Genomic DNA, 25,924 nt, shown 5'->3' with positions numbered 1-25,924 from the left:
AATAACAGCTCCAGAGGGAGATAGGAAATGGGATCACCATCATCCATCTCCTTCCTCCCTGGTAGAATCCCATCGCGAAACCACCTCTCATCTCAAGACAAGAAGACAATTATTCATTATTTTATGGACCAGTGACTAAAGAGAGAAATGAGAAACAAAAAAAACTTTTAGTGTACTTTAATATCGTGGCGGAGATCGGTTGCAACATTTGAAGCGGATCGAAAAAAAAGTTTACTCCCCCCTGCCTCCCTACCCGAAAACAAGAAGTACAAAAAATTCTTTGGTAGCCACTTTGAAAGTGGAACCGTTTTGACGTCAAATTTCAAATCAAATTTGGGCATAAGCAAGTATTACAACCAATAAAAAAATAGTACTCTTCCATTATATGGGTCCTAGGATCATGACTGATGAGAAAATTGTGTAAATATGTGTTGGCATTGAAAATTTTCATAAATGTTATAAGAATGGCCCAGGGTTGTGAAGTAGCCCCAAAAAATAATATATGTTCTCGTTCATTTAAGTTACGCCTTAGTTATAGGAAACTTCGAGAAAATGTGTAAATATTTTAACAAAGATGATGTAAAAGAAGAGGAGGGAAATGATGCATTTTAGGACAACTCTAGTACTTCACTAATTGTACCGTCAAAAGCACACTATTTTGAGTACCAGCGATGTATTTACTTGTTTTTCACAAACTATTAACGTATTTTTGTATTTTATAAATTAAAATAAATAACTTCTATTTAATAAAACTATTCTTTTATTTTTCCCAAATCCCTACTACACAGAATCAAAATGTTGTTAGCGTGTGAAAATTATTAATATATGCATGTAGCTACTTAACCGACAATAAAATACCTTATTAATGTAAAATGTAATTATAATAAAATAAATTAGGGTTCGAAGGAAAATTAAACATTATTTAAGTGAAATGATTAAATTAGAATAATTAATAGAGTTAAAAAATAAAATAAAATTACAACAAAAATATTTGCGAGCATGACTTTCAATGGAATAAATACTCCCATACAGAAAACTGCAGATCCGCCATTTTTCATCTGCTACATAATTTTTTTAAATCGATAACACATAATAATGTCCGTATTTCAGCCGATTCATTCTCATCCGCCAAATATGAAATTAAACTAATATTTTACCTTCAGAGAATTCACCTTATAAAAATTGTATAACTGACATACATTAACTCGTGTTAAGCGCTAGAAATATCGCTAAAATTGACAACAAAGTAGGTAGTTTCTCAGGATATGTACGCAAGGAGGCAGCCTGTATTTACACATTGACTCGCGAGCTGCCAAAAGGGTGCGTGGGCGGAGGTGAGACACCAGTCATTTATGCATACATTTGCACTTCTATCTGCGTAAATATAAATACATATTTTAACATGCTTACATACACACGTGCAATGACTGTAGATTCCTACCTACATCATTCGATAATTACTGTTTTGAGTGCGATAAATGTTGCCTTTTGAATTAAACGTTTTGTTTTAAATGTTTATCGCATATATTGCCTACTTTCCTCGCGATGAATAATTATGAATTAACGCGCCCAGAGTGGTCAATAGTTAAGAACCCACTGATGGTGGTGTATTATCCCGATGTAATAAAGTTGAGCCAAACCTACTCTATTAATACCCTAAAAGAAGATACTGGTGCTGAAATTTTAAAGATTTCTATAAAACATGTAGGATCACCACAATGAAAATCCCACGCTTTGTACACAGCAAACGAGGCAACATTGGACACGGGTATATGATGTTGAATCTCAGAGAGGGGATGCCAATTGGATTCGACAAGGAAACAAGGGCAAAAAGGGTATGATAAGGATTCAATGTGGCGGGGCCTACTATGTACCCTTGTTGCATGCCTGGTGGGCTACAGCACAATGACAAAATCATTATGGACCCAGGAGAAGGGCAGAGACCAGAATTATTGAATTCATGAGGGCCCCAAGCTTCTTCCATAGGTGAAGTAAATAATGAGTGGAAAAATAAAGTATTTCACGTTAAAATGAATCGTTTTTAATAAGGACGCATAAATCGAAAGTAAAAAGTGCATTGCACATGTAGCGGGGCAGAATGTTTGTTTTTGAAGAAAATGCGTTTTCTGGAAGAGGACTTATGGTACCTAAATGAGTGGTGTAGGACGTAAGATCTCTTTAAATACGATAATTTAGCTAAGAATTCTAAGCCATTACTTTCTCCACGAGGATTTGCGGCGTGATTGAAGGATTTACAGTAAACTTTTCATTTCTGTTCTTTAACTTATGCTCAATGTGCATATAAAATGTTGTCTGAATTTATCCCCTATATACTAATTAATGTCTCTAGATAAAAATTAAAGGTAAAGTTTCCCATCATGGAACTTTACAGGAATGAAAAAAAAATTACCAGGGTCAAATCGGGTATAATTAGGCTGAAGCCATAAATAAATAGATGAAATCTAGAAGCAATTTTTTAAATTTACAGTAGAAATCATAGCTATTGTTAACTAGAATTAAACTATTTTTATTTAACATACTTATCGGCCGTACAAACGAAATGTGGTTAAATAACAGTTTTTTCAACAAGAGAATCAGAATATTCCCGGTCCCAGGAGTCAAACTTTGTTAAGGTGTCTGCGCTGATAAGAAAGAACGAAATGCGCACATCGACTTCGTTGAACAGACGATGCCGACGGTATTGTATGTAAACTAGACTTGTTACTTTCTCCGGCGGCTGTTATTAATACACAATTATGACTAATATATGTAGCTCATGTGTTTTGAGGATTTTACTTAGGCGATATCCCTCTAATGTTAAGCAGCCTTTGTTTCCAAATAGCAATTTAATATCCAATTCTCTTCTTCATCTAAATCAAAAAAATGTATGCGATGCTTATGCATTTGGTTTAGTAAAGCTACTCCACACCACAGAAATATCTCGTACCTTTTGGGAGAGAGATCCTAGAAGTGGATATCCTTCCACGGTAGAAATTCCGTCTAAAACTCAATTAATACGTAATGGCATTAAGGAATTGAAAAAAGAAATTCAACTGTGGAAGGAGGAAGTAAAAGAGAAGCTGGAAAGTGATCCTGTTGTGATTTACCGGCCAGGTATTTGAGTGCTATGTATATTCGTTCTTCTTTACTTTCATTTTCAAGATGCTAGTAGTGTTCTGCAACCTAACGCAAAAGATGAGTGCCTATATAGGTACGAGTGAACAATGTTAACATTTTTTGTGACATTATACCGCTTTACTTACATTAAGCTTTTATTCTCCTTTAATGCCTCGCGCTCCCGCTTCCGAGTAGAAAAAGTTTCTTTTCTTAATTTTGATTGTCCAAATTTTTCACTCTTGTTCTTCTTTGGCATTTCCCTCAAAAGTTGATTTTGTTTAATATTAAGACAGAACCTTCATTATCTCCTAATAAAGAAGTGTTCTATATTATCTCCTTCACCTATAATGAAGTCAGCTATGTTGTCAATGTAATACATAATGGTTTTTCCTGACTTGAGTAACATTTATGAAGTGTTGACATACTATTATGTGCTTTTCCGAAAGTAATTGTTAATTAGTTGAAAGTTATATCCGAATTAGGTAAATTAAGACAACTTACTACTGTTAACGGAATCCAATAAGATACTACTAGGATTATCAGAAAATTTTCACGCTGGCGGGAGTAGTGCATAAACAATGGTTCATTCCATGTCAATTAAAGCAAAAAATAGTTTTAGTGCCCTTCACCACAAACTTTCGAAAGTTGGTTTGTTTCATATCACCTTTTGTAACAATATGAAATTTAAGTACACATAGCTCTCACACATATTATTTTCTAGCTCCTCAAACTTAGTCTCTCAAATTCCTCTGTTTTTGAAACTTAACATTTAAGGCACATTTTCTTCCTAAAAGTATGTATCTTACATTCAATGTGCCATGGCTTGATTTTACTTGCATAGAATGACTCCTACACTTATTGGTTAGATTCAAGAAGGATCATCCTAGATTCTTCCAGGTTCATGGCACATCCAGTAAGATCCAGTTGGATGTAGCAGTGGCACTAGGACCTTGTACTTCCTCCTAAAAATGTTATATCATGCTGGTTTTCATTTAATCTTACTACATTAATGCTGCATCCAGCCCGTTTCTGGGTGTTTAAAAGTTTCAACTTTGTCTAATCATTTCGTATTGATTTGACCAATTTCATAGATTCAATGATGCATGATATCCATTTATTTTAGCAGTCAATCTGAAGTTTGATTGGACTTAAGGAAGTAAAAATCTGAAATGGCAATCAGTGGCACCCTGTGGGAAGGCTGACCCCAGACAGTTACTATTTCATTGTTTTATTTGTTATGAGAGTAAGCTCTTTTTGTGCAGAAAATCTTTGTATTATCCAAAAGTTAGTCATTAAAATGGGAGTGACCAGTATTCACAGTAGGACTTAATTCACAATAATGCAATACTGATATGCTCACGTTCAATGTAACATGCTGCAATATTTTAGGATTTCAATGTATTACAGTGGATGTAGGTTATTTGAATGGTTCTAAAATGGTCTTATTTGCCATTTTACAAGTTGATTTTTTTCTGCAAAAAATAAGTGTTACTCTTCATTGCAACATCTTGCTGATGATTAGTCATTTGATAAATACCCCCTTATAATTGATCATTATAATGTTTAATTTCATGTGGTTTTATTATTGAAAAAATAGAACAATAGAAACCAATTTGTATGCCACAATTTTTTATATTCACTGTTGCTTAATGTCTTCTTTAAATAGATGAATTGGACATTTTCTGGCAATTTGGGCCACCAGAAGAATTGTCTAAATGGGTAACCTCAAGTGACAGTGACCATAATCAAGGGTTCAGCACTTGTGAGTTGACAATAAGCAGAGCAGGAAAAGGTCTGTTCCAGGGAAATTTGTGCGTTGATCCTCCTAAAGATGGGAAAGTGAAGAGAGCTGGTTATTGCAATATGAGATCCATCAGAGCCAAGGTGAGTTGTTGTACCATAGATTAGGAAGTTGAAAATTCCACATTGTACTTGCATCTAATGCCACAAACTTCAATTGTTGTAATTTAAAGGTGTCAAACTTTTGTGCAAGCATGGCAGTTCAGTACAAATGAGCCACTTCCATTTTACTTCAATTTGTCCTAAAAAGTAAAAGTTTACTTTGTGTTTTAAGGGTGGTAACTGGAATTAATTGGTGAACTGGACATTGTGGTTGATAATACTGCCATGCTGTAGTACAGCTAGAGTGTGGTTGACAATTTCAGAATTTCAAAGGATAGCTTTTCATGTTTTTCTCTCCACAATGTTTGAACCTCGTTATTGGCATTAAATTACTGCACTCACTAATAGTTCAACTCTCAGAATGACTATTCCATCTCACTTTGTTGCAATTAATACTACATTTTAACATTTTTTTAAAAAAACCGTAAACACAGTAGTATTTAGGGGAGGCAACTGACTGCTGAGGTCATTTGTGCCATAGGGGATGGACAGGAAAGGATGAAGAGTGGAGAGAAACTCGGCATCGGCATTAGCCTACTCTTTATGAAAGGTGCCAAGGGGTCTGCAGCTTAATGTCCCATCCGACGGACAGCGTACTCACTCAAAGTGCCCTCCACAAAGCACCTCAAGTAGGGATCGAGATACCTCTGAAAAATATTCAACACCGCCGGTATTTAAACCCGAGCCCTCTGGGTGGGAAGCCAGCACGATAGCCACCGCACCAATCCCGATCCCCCCATAAACACAGTAATCAACTCAAATGTTGGTTTGGTGGGTGATGGTAGAGTTCACCCATTCCTAAGCCTGATGGTATGTGAAATTTACACATCAGAGTAGCAGTATCAGCCAGTTCCTTTCCCTGTGCCAGCTATGGTTTCCCAGAAGTTCTGGTTCCTGAAAAATCACACAGCTTGGGTGAAGCTGAGGGTACTCAGAGAACCTTGCTAAGTAATTGAACCTGGGCCCTCCGATCAGTAGTCCAATTCTCTGACCCTGGACTATCACTTCCCATTTTAGCAGTCAGCAGGTTTGAAAATGAAAAATCTTCATGTGATGGTCAGAATTCTTTATTTGAATTCTCCCCAACCAAAATCAGTCAATGAGCATGAAATCTGGTACACGTAGACTCCTCCAACTTTCACCCTCACCTCCATTTAATTCTTGTGCATCATCCCCTGCCAGGTTATTGCAAAAAGACTGTAATATTGCCCAAAATTGTTTGGAAATCAAAAAGCTACTGTGATTTGATGAGTGACTGCTGCCAAGCAATTTACCATCAATTGCTCTGAGGGGGCTGCAACCTGCCTTATATAAGTGAAGATGGAGACCACAATTGATGGAGCAATATTCTTTTCTACATCAGGAGTAGAAATAATTAATTCAATCACCTAAGGACTGCAAGGTGGAGGACATCAGGAAGCCATCAGATTACTATCCTGATGGGCATAATCTCACCAATTCTTCATTTGAATAAGAGACATGATTGAACCACATCAGGTAAAATTTTCCTGAGCTAAACTAGTCCTCCATTTGGATTTCCAACTGAGTACCATCCAAGAGAGTACATTAGTAAAATGTGTCAATTAATTTGTTTATTTAGACTTGAAATGTTAGATCTATGGGCATTCTGGAGGTTAGAGAATTTAACATTGGAGATGTGTCAGATGAGATTGAACAAGCTAATAGGATGAATTATTAAGATTAAATGAAAGGAACTGGCCTAAAGGAGAAGTCTTTTTAAGTGGTAACTATTAGATTAAACAGGCTGAATCTTTCAATAGAGATGCGAGAGTGAGTATAATGCTGCAGACGAGTGCTCCAGTGAGAGTGGAAAACATCCTGCTGTACAATAAAAGAGTCATCATGGTGAAGATAACAATGAACCTCACACCTGCTTGGTACAATTGTACGTGCCGGCAGCATACCATGATGATAAAGATGTGGAGGATACCTATATGCATGAAATATCAATGAATCATGAAAAAATGTAAAATGAGGAGAAAATGTAATCTTTGCGGCAGCCCAAGAAGAACAAGAATTGTAGTGAGTGAGTGATGAATAGGGCAAGAGTCTAGGAAATAGGTGTAAATTATCCCAGATGAAGTAAAAAGGAAAATTTTGCTGATGAGGAAAGCTCAGAAAAAAACGTTAATCACTGAGCATGTAACTCTATTTTCAGGGTGTGTTTTGTAACAACAAATCAAGAGAAGTAATGTGAAATAATCAATGGCCTTCACTCTAATAAACTTTATATTGAAAAATAATTTTACACCGATAGAGATAAAATAGCCAAATAGATTACTCCTGTACTGGACATTAACAAAGAAAGAAATAGGATATTGGAGTTCAGCCAGCAATACAAATAATTGGTGGTAAACACACTGTTTCAGTACCACTTAAGGGGATGATAAATGTAGAAGATGTCCCTGAAGGACTGTAAAAGGGGATCGAGATGGTGCGGGGGCTAACGTACTGGCTTCCCACCCTGAGGGCGCGGGTTCAAATCCCGGCGGTGTTGAATATTTTTCAGAGGTATCTCGATCCCTACTTGAGGGGCTTTGTGGAGGGCACTTTGAGTGAGTACGCCGTCCGTCGGATGGGACGTTAAGCCGCGGACCCCTTGGCGCCTTTCATAAAGAGTAGGCTAATGCCGACGCCGGGTTTCTCTCCACCCTTCATCCTTTCCTGTCCTTACCCTATGGCGCAAATGACCTTAGCTGTCGGTCGCCTCCCATCAAAACTACTACTACTAGGACTGTAAAAGCTATCCAGAGGCAGATATTGATAGTGACCATAATTGATTGTTAATGAAGTTCATATATCTATTCAAGAAGGTAAAGAAATCATCAAAGAACTAATAGCAATTAGAAATATGGAAGGTAATAGCCAGGGATAACATTCTAATTGGGGACCAGAGGAAGAAATGGAAAACTGTAGCAACAGAGGATTGATCAGAGAAAAAGGATACAAAAAGGCCTAATGACCTGCTTTAGATTTGTGGACCTGGAGTTTGCATTTTACTGTGATGATTAGAGCATAACACTGCATACTCTAAAACAAATTGTAATGATTATGTACAATGGTAACATTGATACATATCCATTTATGGAAGGAATGCATATGCGATGAGATACGGTTTAAGTAAAGAAGAAGCTAATGGAAATAAATGGCTCACTCTTGATCTATAAACTGTACACCGCGTAGGCATGGAACACATATAAAAAATTGTGAAATTTGGCTGGCATGTATTGGTAGATGTATGTCGTGAGGTGAATATGCTGCATTCTGAGCTATATTTGCCAAATATGGAGAGAATCTGACAAGGAGGCTAACCTTTATAGAGTAAACAATGAAAAGTACGACTGCACAATTGACTAGAATTAAAAATAAGGTAAATATGTAATGGAAATAAAGATCTGAATTAATAGTAAGGAAAAAGAGTCTTCATTTAAGACCAGGGAAAGGTACTGGAAAAAGCTAAAGCAATTTGCTATATAGATGTAAAGGTTATAAGTAATGATAATTTAAGAGGGATTAGTTATAAAAATGTGGTAGTTAAGCTTTACATCAAAAGGAGCAGCTAACATAATGACATTGGCATATTTAAATTTGCTAAGGTTATAAATTTCTAAGCATTCAAATTGACTTCATTTCATTAGTCTGCTTATGTAATTGGTTCTTTTGTATTGCTATTTTTTTTGCAGAAATCTTTCCATAGAGAATCTTTTCATGACTGGCAAATGTATACACATTTGGTGATGAGAGTCAGAGGGGATGGTCGGCCATACATTTTGAACATCTCCACAGCAGGCTATTTCGACTTGTTTTGGAATGACATTTACAGTTATGCACTGTACACAAGAGGAGGTCCCTATTGGCAAATATCAAAGGTATGTATCTGATTTAGAAAAGCTTTTCTAAATTACCCATGGAAGGCATTTTGCCTAGACATAAGGTATTGGGTTAGATTTTTTCTGTTCTAAAATTGTTTAATTATTGCCCAGATTTTTTATAGTCTTCTCATCTATTTTATTTATCTAGGGAATCAAATAGGCAATGGCATAGGATAGATGATATAAATTTGCATACTAATAACAAACATGGAGATATATGTATTCAAAGCATATAGATATTCAGTTTGGATTAAAATATCAGTTCACTTATACAAATATTCCTTTATATGAATATACAAGGGTGATTCGAAAAGTAAGGTCTCCTATTTTTTTCATGAAAAATCAAATTTATTCTCAAATTTGCGTACATCGTTGGAAAGGTTGAGCATTAAGCTATTTTTCTACATAGTCGCCTTGCCGATCAATCACTTTTTGCATCCCTTTAACCAGCTTTTTAATAATGGCGTCGTACCTTTCTCCCGCCGCTTCGCGAAGCCAACTGACGACTGCTTCTTGCACTTCCTCATCTGATTTCTGGATTCAATAGTGATTGGAGGCGAAACATGGGCACATCATTACATGCCACAAGTGAGAGAACAGTGGAAACAATGGCGTCACCCTGACCACACTGAAGCCCAAAAAGTTCAAGACAGAGAAGTCAGCAGGAAAGGTTATGGTTACCGTTTTCCGGAACAAGAATGGGATTCTGTTGGTGGTTTTCATGCAGAAAGGAACAACAATCAACTCAGAAAGCTATGGCGAGACTTGAAAGAAACTTCGGCGTGCCATCCAAAACGGAAGAAGGGGTGGGTTCACCAAAGGAGTGTGTTTGCATCATGACAATGTGCGTCCATGTGTGTCACTTCAAATGATGACCAACCTACTCAATGAATTTGGCTGGGATATCATTGACCACCCTCCTTACAGCCTGGACGTTGCCCCCAGTGACTACCACTTGTTTCCCACTCTCAAAAAACACCTTGGAGGACAGAAATTCAAGTCAGATGAGGAAGTGCAAGAAGTAGTCATCAGTTGGCTCCGTGACGAGGGGGGGAGAAAGGTATGATGCCAGTATTAAAAAGCTGGTTACAAGGATGTAAATAGTGATTGATCATCAAGGCAACTATGTAGAAAAATAGCTAAATGCTCAGCCTTTCCTACGATGCACAGCAAGTTGAGAATAAATTTGATTTTTCATAAAAAAAATAGGAGACCTTACTCTTCTAATCATCTTCGTATATACGCACTTTACAAACAAATATTTTCTCAGAACTCATTACAACTACCAATTCTGAAATTCACCTTATCACTTGACCTATGTATTTATTTAATTTTTCAGTTGTGTATGGTAATATTTTATTTTTGAACAAATGGGTCTGTTATGCTGCAATATTTCCTATAGATGAGTTTATTTCAATGTTTTTTATATTTTTATCATAGTTATGAAAAATATTCACATTAATTTATCTACTCTGCTAAATTAGTTAAAGCTAATATGTATATGTGACCCAGTATGGCACATCAAGCGGAGAGACTTATGACAAATTCCAAAGAAACTGCGGGAGATGCCGCAACAGTAACTTTTAATGGAGTCATCCGCTAATGTGCATTTCCATGCAACAATTTCAGAGTGTAAAAATCATTCGCCTTGACTGGGATAGCACTGGGAAAGCACTCGACCGGATATTGAGGGATCTGGGTTCGTATCCCAGTCAAGGCGAATGATTTTTACACTCTGAAATTGTTGCACGGAGAGACTTATGCTAAGATTTTTGGTGGTACGAAAATTTAGCGTTCAGTGAGGAATTATTATATATTCATGTTTATCCATGTATTCTTTAAGATTCAATTAAATGTGTCATTTTTTATAAAAAATTTAATGGCCAATGATCTAGTTAGGTTTTAAGAATCAATCATTGCCTGCATAGGGAAATATTTTTATCCATTTTCTGTATTTTTTAATATGGGATTTGTTCACTGTATTTTCTCTTTTTTCCTCTTCTCTACTAAGACAAACTTCGACTTACCTCATTCTGTTGTTGTTGACCGAAATATTTTGTTAATATAATTTATTTTCTAACCTCTTAGAATTGGAAGTAGTTAATGGATTATTACTAAAACCTATATTTATGGATATGAAGAGTTTCATATTTGTTCCTGGATGACACTTATCTACATCTACATAATACCCCGCAAGCCGCCACAAGGGCGTGTGGCTTGCGGGTGGTGTTTGGTCACCAACCGTAAAAAGGTACAATACCACATGCAAAACGACAACATGGAAAATTGCACACACACATGCAAAAATCCCTTCATCCAACACTCATGCAAACACATATACCGCAAACCAACAAAAAACTGCACCCCAGGATGCAGCACGAAAGCCATCCAACAACACGCAAGCCAGGACACAACAAGCAAGAATGTGAAACACCACCACCACATGAACATGCAACACAAAACGCTCTTCCCCCGAGCAGACTGTGAAAGGCAGGGAATGCGACTCAACATTGCAGGTAGCAGGAATTTCCCCCCGCGGAGACGGACGAGGAATTGAAAGGGAGACTTAAAAATATGAACAGAACACTAATGAGGTCATTCGGAAAGAATGGGTTAAGATAACAAAACAAACAAGGTTAGTGGAAGAGCATGCATTTAAGTAGAACTAATTATTCCCTAGAGGCTGAGGGTGGCAAGTGGAATTTTTGCTAACTATAACCCTGCAGTTGCTATCCCGTATTGTCCGTGGGAAGAAGGAAACTTATCAGGAAACCCAGTGGTAATCTTTAGCGTTCAACATTAATTTTCATCATAAAATGGAATTGTCATTGTTAACCTTCAGTAAATGTGCTCTTCAATCCATTTTTTTTATTATTCTTTCCACCAATGAAATTCTTTGAAAAGATTTGCTAGACCAAGAGGAGGATTATCTGAACAATCAGGAGAGTGGTTAAAATGTTTGTGCTTCTATTCTTCGTACGAAGCTGACACTTGTTTTCTTCTTGTTACCCTTGGGTGTAAGAGGGTTGAATTTTAGGAAATGGAGAGGTAATTGAAGCTTGATTCTCATGGGTGCTGCTATGTGTCTCACCTTTAAACAAAATCGACTATTTTTCCAATAATTTTTAACCTAAAATCTTTGTCTGTTGACAGGGAATTTTTTTCCAGCTGAGCAATGTCTTATGCATCTGGAAAGAGCCCACACGCAAAATCATGATGCTCTGTGAACTTTTTTATGCATACAGGGTGCAGCAACATAACTTCCTTTTTTGAAAGTGTTTTGCATTGGAAAAAAGGAAGTTATGTTGCCACATCCTGTACATGTGGAATACTTTTGCAAATATTTCCTTGCTGACATGGTACACTGAGTCTCCATAATATTGAGTAGAATCTCTGAGGACATCTCTCTTATCTTTCCAATCCCATGATATTGGTCTTATCATTCGATCACCTGCGTACAACTTGACCTTTTTCAATTTTGTCTTGTGCCATGTGAAGGATTTACTTTTTAGCTGCGACTTGATGTCTCATTGTGACAAATGCTGTTATCTTTCAAGTTTGTGACTATATTGGTGAATAAATTGTTTGTGAAAAAGCTGTCCTATGTCACCAGATCTTTGCAAAAGTTTCAGAGCCACCTATGTAAACAACCCTGCAGCCCAAATCCTTCTTTAGTGGTTTCTCCTGCTCCAGCATAAACCATGGGTTTCATGACATGTCAGGATGATTTGACTAGCTCATAACACTACACCGAATTTTTGCTGCTTTCCCATGAAATCATAGTGTTTAACCACCCTTAGTGAGTATTTATATTTTATCCATAATTTCCTGGAAGTTATAAAGGATTGATTATATTTTTACATATGTGGTTCATTTGGGTCAGAATTTAGTGCAAAATGCAAAACCCAAAATATTCTGAAAATGATTATGGGTAAGGAGAAGGGGATGTTTAAAAGCCTACCTTTTCTCTAGTATTCTTTATAAACTATGATATTTTTATAATTCCTACATGTAAAATAATTCCTATAAACAGAATTCATTCTTATTCAGTAGCCTCTAATTTTAATATAATACATGTGGAGGAGGATCATCTTGGAAGATATAGACCACTTTTGTTGTTTATTCTACAACTTCAGCGATGGCTTTATCAGTAAAAACTATGCGAAAATAGTCCCAAGCAGTTTCTTGTAAGAATCACTTTCAACGGCCTTTGATCAGTTGAGAGAAGGAAATGTTTCAGGGAATCCTTTCTTCTGATTATGTATGGTCAAAACTTAATGGGAACAGAAATGTTCAGATGTGACTGAACTATAGGGTTGTGGATTTCAGGGACCTTCTGACATACCATACCAAACATATCTGCTGGATTTTGTTGTGAATATAATCCAGCTTGAAAGTATTTGATCAATGAATAAAAAGCACTAGCATATTACATTTTATTCCCAAATAATACCAATATTACCGGATTGAAAGACTACCCTCTTACTAATATATGAAATATTTTATTTCCAGATTCCATTCTCAAAATTCTTCTTAGCCAGCAAAGGAAGAATTCAGGATAAGCAAGCTCCCATTACATTGGATCGAATTTCTCACTTTGGCATATCCTTGGGAGACAAAGTGAATGGACCATTTCGATTGGAGATAGATTATATTGGTCTTGAATATGATCCAGGTCACACAGAAACATTTGCCTATGAAATGTACAAAGTACCAAAATATGTGGCAGCCACATAGTGCAAAGGAGAAAGACAATCCGTAGAGATACATTAATTGTTGTGAATAAATATTTATTTTGATTTCCACATTTTTCGGGCTGCGTCCGCGTATGTCGTTTAAAAGTACAACAGTTTCGCCAGCTATCCTGCTGGCGTCCTCAGGTCAAGGATGAAAAGAAGCTTGTTGTCCCGTCTTATATAGGAAAAATCCGGCGCCAATACCGGGAAATTTCTTGGCCAATCAGGGAACGTCCTCATATTTGCGCGGGATTATTCGTTTCCACGCACTGTGGAGTGGATATCCATCCTCTCTGTTAAAATTTTTTGGCCTTTTAACGATTTCAATGGCCTCTCTGATTATTCTCTGGAAGTATTTTCCTTCTTTCGCTATTATTTTAGCGTCGTCGAAGAGAATAGAGTGTCCAGGTTCACTTTTACAGTCACAGGTTCAATTTTAACAGAGAGGATGGATATCCACTCCACAGTGCGTGGAAACGAATAATCCCGCGCAAATATGAGGACGTTCCCTGATTGGCCAAGAAATTTCCCGGTATTGGCGCCGGATTTTTCCTATATAAGACGGGACAACAAGCTTCTTTTCATCCTTGACCTGAGGACGCCAGCAGGATAGCTGGCGAAACTGTTGTACTTTTAAACGACATACGCGGACGCAGCCCGAAAAATGTGGAAATCACCTACTCATCGCCGCGGAAACCTTCGAACGAACAAATATTTATTTTCCCAAATTACTTATTTTCGTCGCATCATTTTGAAACTTTGGCATTAATTTGCTTGAGTTTTAAACTACCAGCACAGAGTTAAATGCCTTATTTTACCAAAGAAGTAGCAACTAAATTTTTTGGCTGAAGTATTGGCTTTTTCTTTGAAATGACTATTTTGCATATGGTCTTGGCATTGTACTTTGGTTTTGGATACATTTCCTCAAATATTGGCCATAATATTTAGATAGGAACTCTTCTTGAGAAAAATCTATTGTGACTAAAATTGATGATTGTCTCTTAATAATATGGGGAATCCATGTATCCTCTAAAGCACTGGAAAAGCCAGTATGGTGAATTCTGCTTTTATCAAATTTCTAAATTTTATGAATATTTATCACAACCTGGAACCTGAAGGCTTAGCTTAATGGAAGCAACAACAAATGTCATTGTTCTACTGCTGGAAGAGGAGTCTGCTGAAGATGAGAATACTTGAAAATAGGTGATGGAATCTTGGGCAACAACATTGGTCCTCTTTAAATTATCCCACAGTCAACTATAAGCAATGATACTTCTGGCACTGAATAGTATATGTTTTTTCACCATGTGCAGAACTCATTTTTTATTCATTGTTACTAGTAGTCTACTGGGTCAGGGTAGATTTTTGATGGACCCTGTCCACTAGACAGGACTGTATTAATAATTTCTTGCTAGGGCAAGGGCCTAGTCCTTCTGATTCATCTAGATCATTGAAGTAAAGCGATGTCTAACCCAGATGGAGGTTAAATGAGTGACCTCCATACCTTTACTGTGGTGCTCTTGGCCTCTGTCTGCATGTGTCAGGTAGGTTAAACATGGGTCTTAGCACCCGGGGCTCCTGTTGAAGGCCACCCACTCTATCAATCAATCACCCCTGACCTAAGATATCCTCTTTTAGAATAATGTAAAAAGAAAAGTCATTTCAGATGTGATTAAGGAAGATAAAAAGTATGCCCAGCTAAAGACTGAGTTATTGTAACATGTAGTATGGAGTGGTGGATATTTTATGCCATTTTAATGAGGGCTTGTAGATATGCTAAGCATTGCTAAGTGTTCGGGTTCCAGGTTACAATGAATATTTATAAAATTTAGAGCTTTCACCATAATAGAATTCACCATCATGATATTTTCAGTGTTTTAGAAATTATGTGGACTTCCCATTACATTCTGCAACCATTAGCAATTCATATCATCATAGCTTTGCCGTTTGAAGGAATCCTATTGTCTGTTATGATTAGAGTTGCCTTTCCTTTTTTGCCGCGGTGGACACATTTCTGTATTGCTAGACATTGGCATTAAGTCCTCTCTTTTATTGTATTCATGAGCTCTCTGTTTAACTTGATTATTGGATTTCTGTTATTATACTCCCTAATATTGTCCATCTTTTTTTCCAAAATTTAATGGATGAACTGGACAGGAGTTATTTACCATAGTACTAAACCATGAAAGAGCAGGTATACAAAAATTGCTTAGTATAATAGTGATTTTTGTTTGTCCCAATAACACGCAGTAAAATAGATATTTGACATATCCATGGAATAGTGAACACAGAACATTTGCTTAAAAATAGATGGGCAACATATTTTAAATGAATGCAATAAATGACATCTGCCACAGAGAAATCTGATGCATAGATTAAAATTAAGAAAAAGTGTTATCACGTATATCTAAGGAATGGGATTTTGTAATCTTAATATTGAACACACTAAGGCATTCATCAGACAAAAGAATAAATATACCTATGCGTAGTCCATATAAGGTCAAGAATTCTGTTTATCCCAAATAAGAAAATCATTAATAGATATGCATTAGCAAAAGGAATAGGTCATGTAGTTGTGTTCTTGAGTACAAATTTTTTATATAATTTTAAATAAATTGAAGCTTATAAACATTGTACCACTAGCCTCAGCCAGTGTTCAAAGTGTGGATTTGTGTAGATCTTGCCTAGTGTTATGCTGATGTATATCGAGGTTAAGTGCATGAAATAACAAAGAGATTTGAATTACACGTTAGATGCAAAAATATTAATATATGAAATAGGTAACATTGACAATTTCTTGAAAAGCAGTAGCTGGAGCATTTTGAAAATGAAGGGATATGGCATGTACTGCTGTTTGTTTTGTTTTAAAATTACTTCAGGATAGGATGATGAGCCCCAAAAAAGGATGTTGTAAATTAATTATTATTTTCACCTTTTCACGAATAATCAAATTACCTCCAGACTATACATACATTTTTCTGTATACTAAGTTATTCTTCACTCCAGAATAATCCTATTATTACATTAATCAGTAAAGAGTATTACACCAAATAATGAATATTAGATACCTATCTCTAATTAAATTAAATCGTGTATTTATTTAGGATTAAGAATTCATCTTGGTTACTCAATTTAGCTCACTGTCTTAGGTAGTTAGAATTAATTGTCTTTGGTTCTTCTGTAGAGCTCATATTTTTTTGGAAAATAATGGCCAATTAATGTAGTCTAACTAAACTACAAGTATATCATATTATAATTTAAGGCCCTGTAATTTTAAATTACATTCAGCTATTGTTTCCTAATTATGTGTTAATGCATTTGAAGAGGAGGGAAAATATCACCAACTCCCATCGCAGCAAATTTTGCTGAATTAATCCTGTGATGATCTTACATTCAAACCATTGCAGAGTTAATTTGAGATTGTGTATACATACATACATAGACATGTTAATATTTCATCCAGATCAGCCTTTCATCACCAACCTCAAACCAAAGGATTACTTTTTATGTATTAACATGTTACTACCTTGTAAGGTCACTGAGATTAAAATTGGTATTGCATTTTCATTGTGCCATTGGTTTTAAAAAAATATAAGTGTGAATAAGTTCATCTAGATGCTCCTAAATATTAAACAGACAAATAAATAAATGCTCCATTTTTTTACGTGTGTGTATGGTTGACAGGAGTTGAGTCAACCTATTTAGAATACAGAGTCTAATGAAAGTAATCATCCGGATCCTTTCTATTAATTCAGCCAATTACTATCAGAAGTACATATAATTTTACTATAAAAAATAATAATTTTCAGGATGACTCTATTCAGTTTACATTCCTAAACTAGATGCCTCCATTAGCGTAACTAAATGATTTCCAGTGATTCATAGAGCACTGTGAGGGAATGCTAGATTGAAGGACTTGACGTTTCTAAGTGTTACACCATATTGGAGGTCACACATGACATGTGCTCTAGCCCCTCTCTATTCTCACTAACATTTATACATTTATGCTGCTGAAAATTCCATGGTGATTAGTCATTTCTGAATTTTTAAAGTATTTTTAGTTAAAATGATAAATTTTCTCTTAAAATCCAATTAATATTTTTTTGTAAGTCTAAGTTTTGGCTACTATATATTGATGGTTTGCAAAGAATTGATATCGAACGAGGTACCGGCTGACTACAGGAGGAGAAATACCATTGTAGTAATGGTACCTGCTTAATCAGTCATCAGGGCTGAAAGGTTTAGCCCTTAGGAGGGGAAAGGAACTTTATTCATACACTGATATTCCCTTCTAGATGGTGAGAGTAACAATTAATTTTCTCTTTCTTTGTTGGAGTAAGAGTCTGTAATCAGATGCCATGTTTATATCACATCCAGCATGCATCTAATGCCTATTTACTAAAAGGGTTTTAATGGCATGCAAGAAGACCTTGGGACCATTCATTCATAAAGATAAGTTCCAATCAATGGTTTGGGCCCATTCAATTTAAAAGAAAAAGTTAGCTCTAGATCAAAGAAGTGATGCTGAACATAAGCTCTTCCTATCAACACTACTCTATACCACAAGGGTAAATCATTGCTCCATGTATAGTTAGGTATCCTGCTCATGGAGTTCTCTTGCTTCAAAAGACACTCCTATTTTTGTATGACATAGGTCGTTTTGCCTTCATTTAATAATAAAAATAAATTTTATGTGCCCAAAAATCATATTACAAAAATACCAGGTTGCTGGTGTATGTACATGATATGAGGCACGTTAAAATGGAGTACAATGCATACAGACTTAATTGGGATACAAAATATGGTGCTAACAATTACATTGAATTCAAGAAGTTCTCTTGGGTTTCCTGCCGGGTCAGGTTGGAGTACACCGATGTTTCGAAGGCTTACTCTGCCATCGTCTTCAGGGTGAAGTGAAGAAATGGAAGTTGTGCCCTCCTCTGGTGTAATGATGATGATAGTCGTATTTAAGGGAATTGTTACTGATTATATCTGCACCTGAGCAGTCTGAAACATGTGTAGATTCTGAAAAAGTTATCTATCTCATCTAGTCTACTCCAAGCTCTGTAGTATGTGAATTAATTCTGCTCAGTTTTACTCTATTGAAAGCCTTCTCAAAATCCATTAAGTATGCATATACATCCTTGGTTTACTCAATTTTACTTTCTAATAGTGAACTCATTATTGCTTGTATGATGTCACATGTACCCATACTCTTTCTGAATTTAAACTGATCTACACCAAAGTATGCATTTGCTTTCTTCTCGATTATTTTGTTGATGATCCCAAGTAACATATTGGCTGATTGAGAAATCAAACTTATAGTCCTAACATACTGTTGCTTTCCCTTTTTTGGGATAGTGTCAAAATATTCAACAGTTTTCCATCCATCGCAGTCTTCAATGTTCTATCACTTATTAAATTTTAAAAAACTTAAATTCTGAAACATACTGTTAGTATGGATGTTTTGAAAACGCTCTACTATGGTCTTTTTCATTCTCTTGTGTCATACGGTATCATAATCTGGGGAAGTGGGTCATCAACTAAGTTAAATAAAATATTTATTATTCAAAAGAAATTGCTTAGGTCCATGTGCAATAAACCCTATAGAGCCCACTGCAGACCTCTCTTTCAAAGCCTTGGCATCTTAACTGTCCCTAGTGTTTTTATTTATAATTCGATAATTTTTGTAAAAAATAACATGCATCTATTCCCATCAAATAATGGCACACACGCCTATGGGACTAGGACAAGAAATCATCTGTGTGTAGTGACTGCTAGCATGACAATGATGTCCAAGGGACCTCGTTCTCTGTGCATCCAAATATTCAACAGGCTTCCCATTAGTTTAAAAAATGAGAAATCACTCTCTATTTTTAAAAATAAGTTATATATGTACTTAAATGAAAAATGTTTTTACAGTGTGAACGACTACTTCAATTCTGGGTAATTCTAATTTTATATTGTGTAAATCCTTAACTATATGTGTAGGTGTAATTTTATTTTCTTTTCTCTGGCTAGTAATCCAGTTACTGTACTTCTTGACGTACCCTATACGATTACATAATTGTATGATATTTTGTACCATACTATGTACTTGTCAATTGGGGAAATAAAATTATTATTATTATTATTATTATTATTATCAAAATATTGTGCTTCCACCTTTCCTGTCTCCTTTGGGGTTTCTCCCAACAATCCTCCTCCCACCATTTCTAATACTTCTTCATTTGTCTACCTTTTCAATTCCTCCCCACACCAGCATCTGAATAGGTTCCAATCTACACTTCATCTTGCTTCTATAGCCGTATTTCTGCACCACAAAAAACTAAGCTCCATATCAAATCTCCTCTTAATATTCTGGCTGAACAATTTTGCCATCGTCTTTCTCTTTTGCAAACTTCTTTGCCGAGTGCAATTCATCTTCTCATGTCACTAATATCTACTTTAAACATCTTTGTTTTAATCACTTCTAAGATAAGTATTGTTCCACCTGATCTAGTTAATGCCCTTATGTTTCCACATTTGACTCTCCTCCTTCATTTTTTAAAATCACTCTCCATATCAAAGTTTTTAAGAACCTTCCCTCAACATCTGTCTCAATGTTCCTATCATCAATTCCCTCTTCTTTGTGAAAGCTCTTTTGCTTAAATTTACTCTTCTTCTTAAGCCCTTAATTCTTTGGCCATTTTTATCCTAAACACTGCAGTTATAGGTAAACTGCTCTAGTTTTTACCCTCATTTTTTAAAGTTTAGCTTAGCATTCCTCTTTCTCAAAAACCTCATAATCTTTCTCTTGCTTACATTGATTCTCATCCCATATGCATCACACTGATTTTCTAATGTGCTCAGCAATGATTTGGCTAACTTACCTATTAATTCATCAACCACAAGTATAACTGATTTTAAGGAATTCTCGCCTAATTTTATTCCCATCTCCAGCTCTTCCCGAGACTCTTCTAACCATTTCTTTCATATATATGTTGAAAAACATTGGTGATAATGTACCTCGATTACCAACTCTCTAGTCACCACATGCACCTGAGCAGTCTGAGACATGTATAGGTTGTAGTTAAGAGAGTCTACTCCTATCATCTCCAATACATTCATTCATTCTACCAGTTTACTCTATTGGATACTCTCCTGAAATCAATGAAACATATGTCCTGGTGTTTGTTCTATACATATTTCATTTAATCAGAGACCTCATTATGGCTATTGCATCATACACATTTCTTCCTTTCCTAAACCCAATCTGTCTGTCCCCTAACTAATCATTCACCCTCCTCTCCATCAAATTATTGTTGATTACTTTGGAAAAGTAGTAGCTGCTTAAAAGACGTGTGTAGCAATCATCTTCACATTTGGCAGCCTTTCCTTTTTTGTCATGGGAACTAACATTCATCCGACCAAATTTCTTTATCATAAATGCTAAGAATTAGCGTATAAAAGCTATTTCTTTATTTCTCATACCTCTAATGTAGCTCCATGGGGATGTTATCTACATCTACAGCCTTATTTCAATTCCCTCAATCCCCTTTCTAGTCTGTAATCAGGTATTCCTGAATCTAAGCTATCCCCATATAGTTCTTATCCTGTTTCTATGTTTAGCCTTGCTGTCTAGATAACTTTACCATAAGGTTCTCTTATGTGTTCTGGTGCCTTTTCCTGAATAAAGATCTAGTTTTCAATCTAGCGTAAAGCAGATTCATTTATATATTCAAGCAGACTATGACTTCATTGTTACTGCTATTTACTGTTCTCCCTAAAGTAACTTCAAAATATTCCTTACCAAAATGATGGAACTATTGGAAATAATTTATAATTCTCTTCAATGTCCTCTACCAATCATAACTGGTGACTCTAACCGTAATCTTCTGGTGCATTCCAGATCGAAGTATGAATTCCTCGATTTACTATCATCATTTAACCTGTATACCAACACAGCTGAACCCACAAGAGTTAGTCCTTCCTCTGCAACCCTCATTAATAATTGATATTCTGACCAACAGCCATTCAAGACTAATAACCAAGGTTTTTAAGTTGCATCTCTCAGACCATTGCCCACTACTTTCATTAATTGTAGCTCATTCAACTCACAATATTGAAACAGTACTAGAGATGATTCTCAAATGAAAATCTAATGAATTTTTATGAACTCCTTAATTCCCACAATTGGACTAGTATTTATTATACTCATTCATTTGATGAAGGCTTTGATTACTTTTACTCTGCCTATCTTTATTATTTTGATGTCTGCTTTCCCATTATCCCTAGAAAGCTAAAAAAATCTTCTGAATTAAAGAATAAGAAACCCTGGGTCACAGATGAAGTATGCTATCCATCAAGGTGCATGAAAAATGCAACTACTTATTATAAAAATAAGCTGGCCCCTACTTATCAGCTAGAATATTCAGCCTTAAAAAAACTCTAGGTGTGCCCTGACAAATGCCAAAAGGTGTTTCAATAATCCCAGGATCTCAATTGCTGAAAATGATCTAAAGAAATCTGGAAAATTGTAAATGAATCAAAGCCTTCCAAGAATGTAAAATCTGACCTTAAATTGATTGATTCCAGCAATAAAATTCTTACCAATGGGTTGCATATGGCTTCTGAATTGAATGACTTTTTATATCTTTCAGTAAACAGCTGTAAATCATAATTATCATAACAAAGTCCCTCCAATTTCCCATGCCTTAAGTCATTATTTTTGTCTCCATGCTCTGATGCTGAATTAAGGTATATTATCCAAAAACTAGGCAACAAGTTCACCCCAGGCTTAGGTGGCATTATAATCTTAATTATAAAAAATCCTTTCCTGGCAATTTAACAACCTTTACTTTTCTTGGTAAATGAATCTCTTCGATTTGGTGAGTTTCCTGCTCCACTCAAAGTAGCCAAAGGTACACCCCTATATAAGGGTAAGGGTAATAAACTACATATGAGATGGTATAGGTCAGTTTCCTTATTAAATCAATTAGGTCGAATTTTTTAAACAGTTTTTTACAATCGGTCAATGTCCTACTTGGAAATCCACAATCTACTATCCACCTCTCAACATGGCTTTAGGAAATCAAGATCTACTTCCACTGCCACATATCGAGTTGTCAATCAAATATCGGCTGATCTGAACAACAGATCTGAATCTGCAGCACTTTTCTTTGACTTATCCAAGGCTTTTGACCATTTTAACCATCAACTACTATAAAAACACAGGTGTAGATTTTTAAAACATAGAAACACAAAGAAAGGACACTCACATATATGGTTTTGACGTTTCGATAGCTCAACCATCGTAATCAGAATGGCATTCTTGGGGAAGAGCGGATAGAACATGTGCGAGGGAGAGGTAAGGGACCAATAGGAAATGAGCAAGGGGGTAGGAGGGGATAGGTAGGCAGCTATTGAATGCATCCAGTGGGTGTGGTTCAGCCCGGGAGGTTTAAATGACTGAGGCACCCAGATATGGTATGCATTTTTGAATAAGCCATGTTTTTTCCCAAAAGATATCATACATTGCAGACTGCAAACCTATGACCCAAGAATCTACATTTTATTTTTTCATATTTAGAAACAATCACAAATCTTTCTTATTTTCAACAAAAATGTTAGCAATGGTATATGTATGATAAAATGTAGTTAGAGATGAAAGGTGGGAAGAAATTAAAATGCTTACAATAAAAAGATAAAAATGGATGAGGATGAAAATTAACATGGCTTGTCTAATTTATTAGCATTTAATCAGAAGTAACTGGTTTAAACCCCAGGGGTGATAGACTTTATTTAAAGGTTTCACGATCCCACTTGGAGAAGATGGATAACATTCAGAGAAGTGCAGTATACTATTGGTTGGTTGGTACATTAACCTGCCAAAACCTTTGGGGCCACCTATATTTTACATCAAGCCCAAAGTGAGGAGGCATCGATCAAAGGTGTAAGATAGGGATGGGAGGACTTAGAGGAAGTGTGATGAACTCTACCCAATCTCTTTATTATTACCACTTCATACAATGCTGGACTCAGTTTCATCCAACAAATAGGAGAGCAATTTAAGAATAGAAATATATGGCACTCTTTTTTAGTTCAGCTTTTAATTAAATAGAATGTAAACATGAAATGAAACATAAACAAGAAACTGTAAAAGGATGTAGAACTTGAAACTATAAAATGCTTATAGCTATTATCAAGCAGGGATAATTGGAAAATAAAATATATTGAGTACTTAAAAGGAGACATAACAGCAGTCAATGTATTCAGTGATATCATTATATAGTCGCCATCTCTTATGTAGTGGAAGGGGAATGGTAATCCAGGGGTTAGATGACTTGGTTACTGACCAGTGGGTTCAGGCTTCATTCAGGGAGGTGTGAATATACATACCATTAGGCTAGGTATTAGATGAACTCTACCCTCGCCTATCAAGCCAAACTTCAGGTTGATTACTGTAGTTCTTTTGGTGAATGATTTTAATCATTCACTAACAAAATATGTGGCACTTTTTTTTACTGACAATCCCATGTCAGATTTTGGCAGGTATTTATATGAATAGTGCATATTTAAAGAAGTGAAATTCTCTCTTTCTTCTATTCATGTGCATTTCTAATTCTTCCTTTTAAGGAGTCTTCAGAAGTTTCGGAGTCACCTGGTTGAGGGTAGTGCAACAATTTCCAGTAGGTTAAGATGTAAGCAGGAGCAAAGTTCTTCAATGAAGACCTTTGGTGAGTAAAAAAGCACTATCAAGTAGATTCTCAAGTAATAAAACTTGACCCAATTCATTTTTTTAGGTCAGTCGTGATTGTAGACTGGGATGAGAATGCGAGAAAGTTTAGCGAGACCACCAAAATACATGCCAAAAGCAACACATCACCACTATCTCACCCCAAGGATATCCCGTATTTAGTCATTCCTCTCACCAACCCTCTCCACCCATGCATTCCCAACCAGTCCTCTCTGAAATGCAGTCCACTGCCTTTTTAAATTTATTTAAAATTTAATATTTTCATTCAATTTTTAAGTGATGCAGAAATGTAGTTGGTCATCTTATTTTTAACTATGGAGACATCAAAATCACTTCATTATTTGGAATTAGGCATGACAAAGGAGAATATGAATCATGAGGGAATGCAGGGTGAGATTCCACAGTTGAGGGTGATATGGGGAGGATGGTCAGAGGAATGTTGTAGGTTTGATGGCCAAGGCAGGAGAATAAAAGAAAAAGAGAAAAATGTATATCCCGTCTCTCAGGGGTGGGTAGGAGAGGTGAGGTATTATCCAGGAGTTATCATCAATAAATACTAAGGAGAGATTCCGAAAATACTCCTGATTGACTGAGTCAGAAAAAGTTAAAAGGCAAGTGCTATAATAATCAGTTCAGGGGCAGATCCAGGGTTGTCTCAAATGGGAGAGCATTATTACCTAATATTGAGTGGGATGAAGAAAAGTCAAAATTAAAATGGTAACAATTTTGTTGAAATGAAATTTATTGTTTGTTGGTGGTTAGCAATTTAAATAATTCACTGGGGGACTGAATAAAAGAAATATCATACATGGAATGTATCTCAGGGGGACAATGATCTTCTTCCTTCCCCTCATCTTCTACTACTGCTGATGAATTTCTTTGCCCTGCCATAATTTCTGCATTACTCCAATGTTAACGCAAGATCCATTAGCAGCACCTGCAAGAGTCATTTATCTAGGCTTTCCAGTTCTTAAAATACTTGAATAACTGTGAATGAATGTAACCTCTATCATGGCAACTGCCGAGTATCGAAAATAGCATGGTATCTGGCCAATGGTTAATCTTTAGGTAATCAAGGTTAGAAAAAGGATTAACTGTTAACACTGCAATAATAAGGAGAAAAGATTTGCGTCATTACAGTATAACAGAGCCTAGGTACTTTTATATCCGAAAACACTGAATACCAGAGAGTAGGTATTCTGGGTTATTTGAGAGAAAAATCATAGAAAATGCAAGGGAATTTTTATATTTGTTTGCGGAAAAAATATGCAATGGAAACAATGCAACAATTTCAGTGTTGAAATTGAAATGAAATTTCACTCTGAGATTATTGTATTGTAATGCATATTAGTAGATGACTCCGTCAAAAGTTACTGTCGTGGCATCTCCCGCAGTTTCTTGGAATATTTTATGGTAAGCTTCATTTCCACTTCTGTATATTGCATTATTCAATAGAACTGGAATTATTGCTCCTTCTCCGCATAGAAACGGCCACTATTTTATGAATGTTCATAGTAATGCACAAAAAAGAATTATCC

At 35.9% G+C, this 25,924-nt stretch overlaps 1 protein-coding gene across 1 annotated transcript; it reads left to right on the top strand.

Annotated features, from left to right (window-relative positions):
- The first annotated feature begins 2,669 nt into the window (after window positions 1-2,669).
- On the top strand, window positions 2,670-13,703 carry CIA30 (complex I intermediate-associated protein 30). Its single transcript, XM_071597718.1, has 4 exons — window positions 2,670-3,114; window positions 4,784-5,001; window positions 8,724-8,909; window positions 13,425-13,703. The coding sequence occupies exons 1-4, from the start codon at window positions 2,757-2,759 to the stop codon at window positions 13,647-13,649; spliced, it is 987 nt and encodes a 328-aa protein (XP_071453819.1). The 5' UTR covers window positions 2,670-2,756; the 3' UTR covers window positions 13,650-13,703.
- The last annotated feature ends 12,221 nt before the right edge of the window (window positions 13,704-25,924 follow it).

Source organism: Hetaerina americana, unplaced genomic scaffold (genome assembly GCF_022747635.1).
Source record: "Hetaerina americana unplaced genomic scaffold, ioHetAmer1.1.p SCAF_9, whole genome shotgun sequence".
NCBI lineage: Eukaryota > Metazoa > Arthropoda > Insecta > Odonata > Calopterygidae > Hetaerina > Hetaerina americana.
This window is presented reverse-complemented; position numbering and strand designations above follow the sequence as displayed.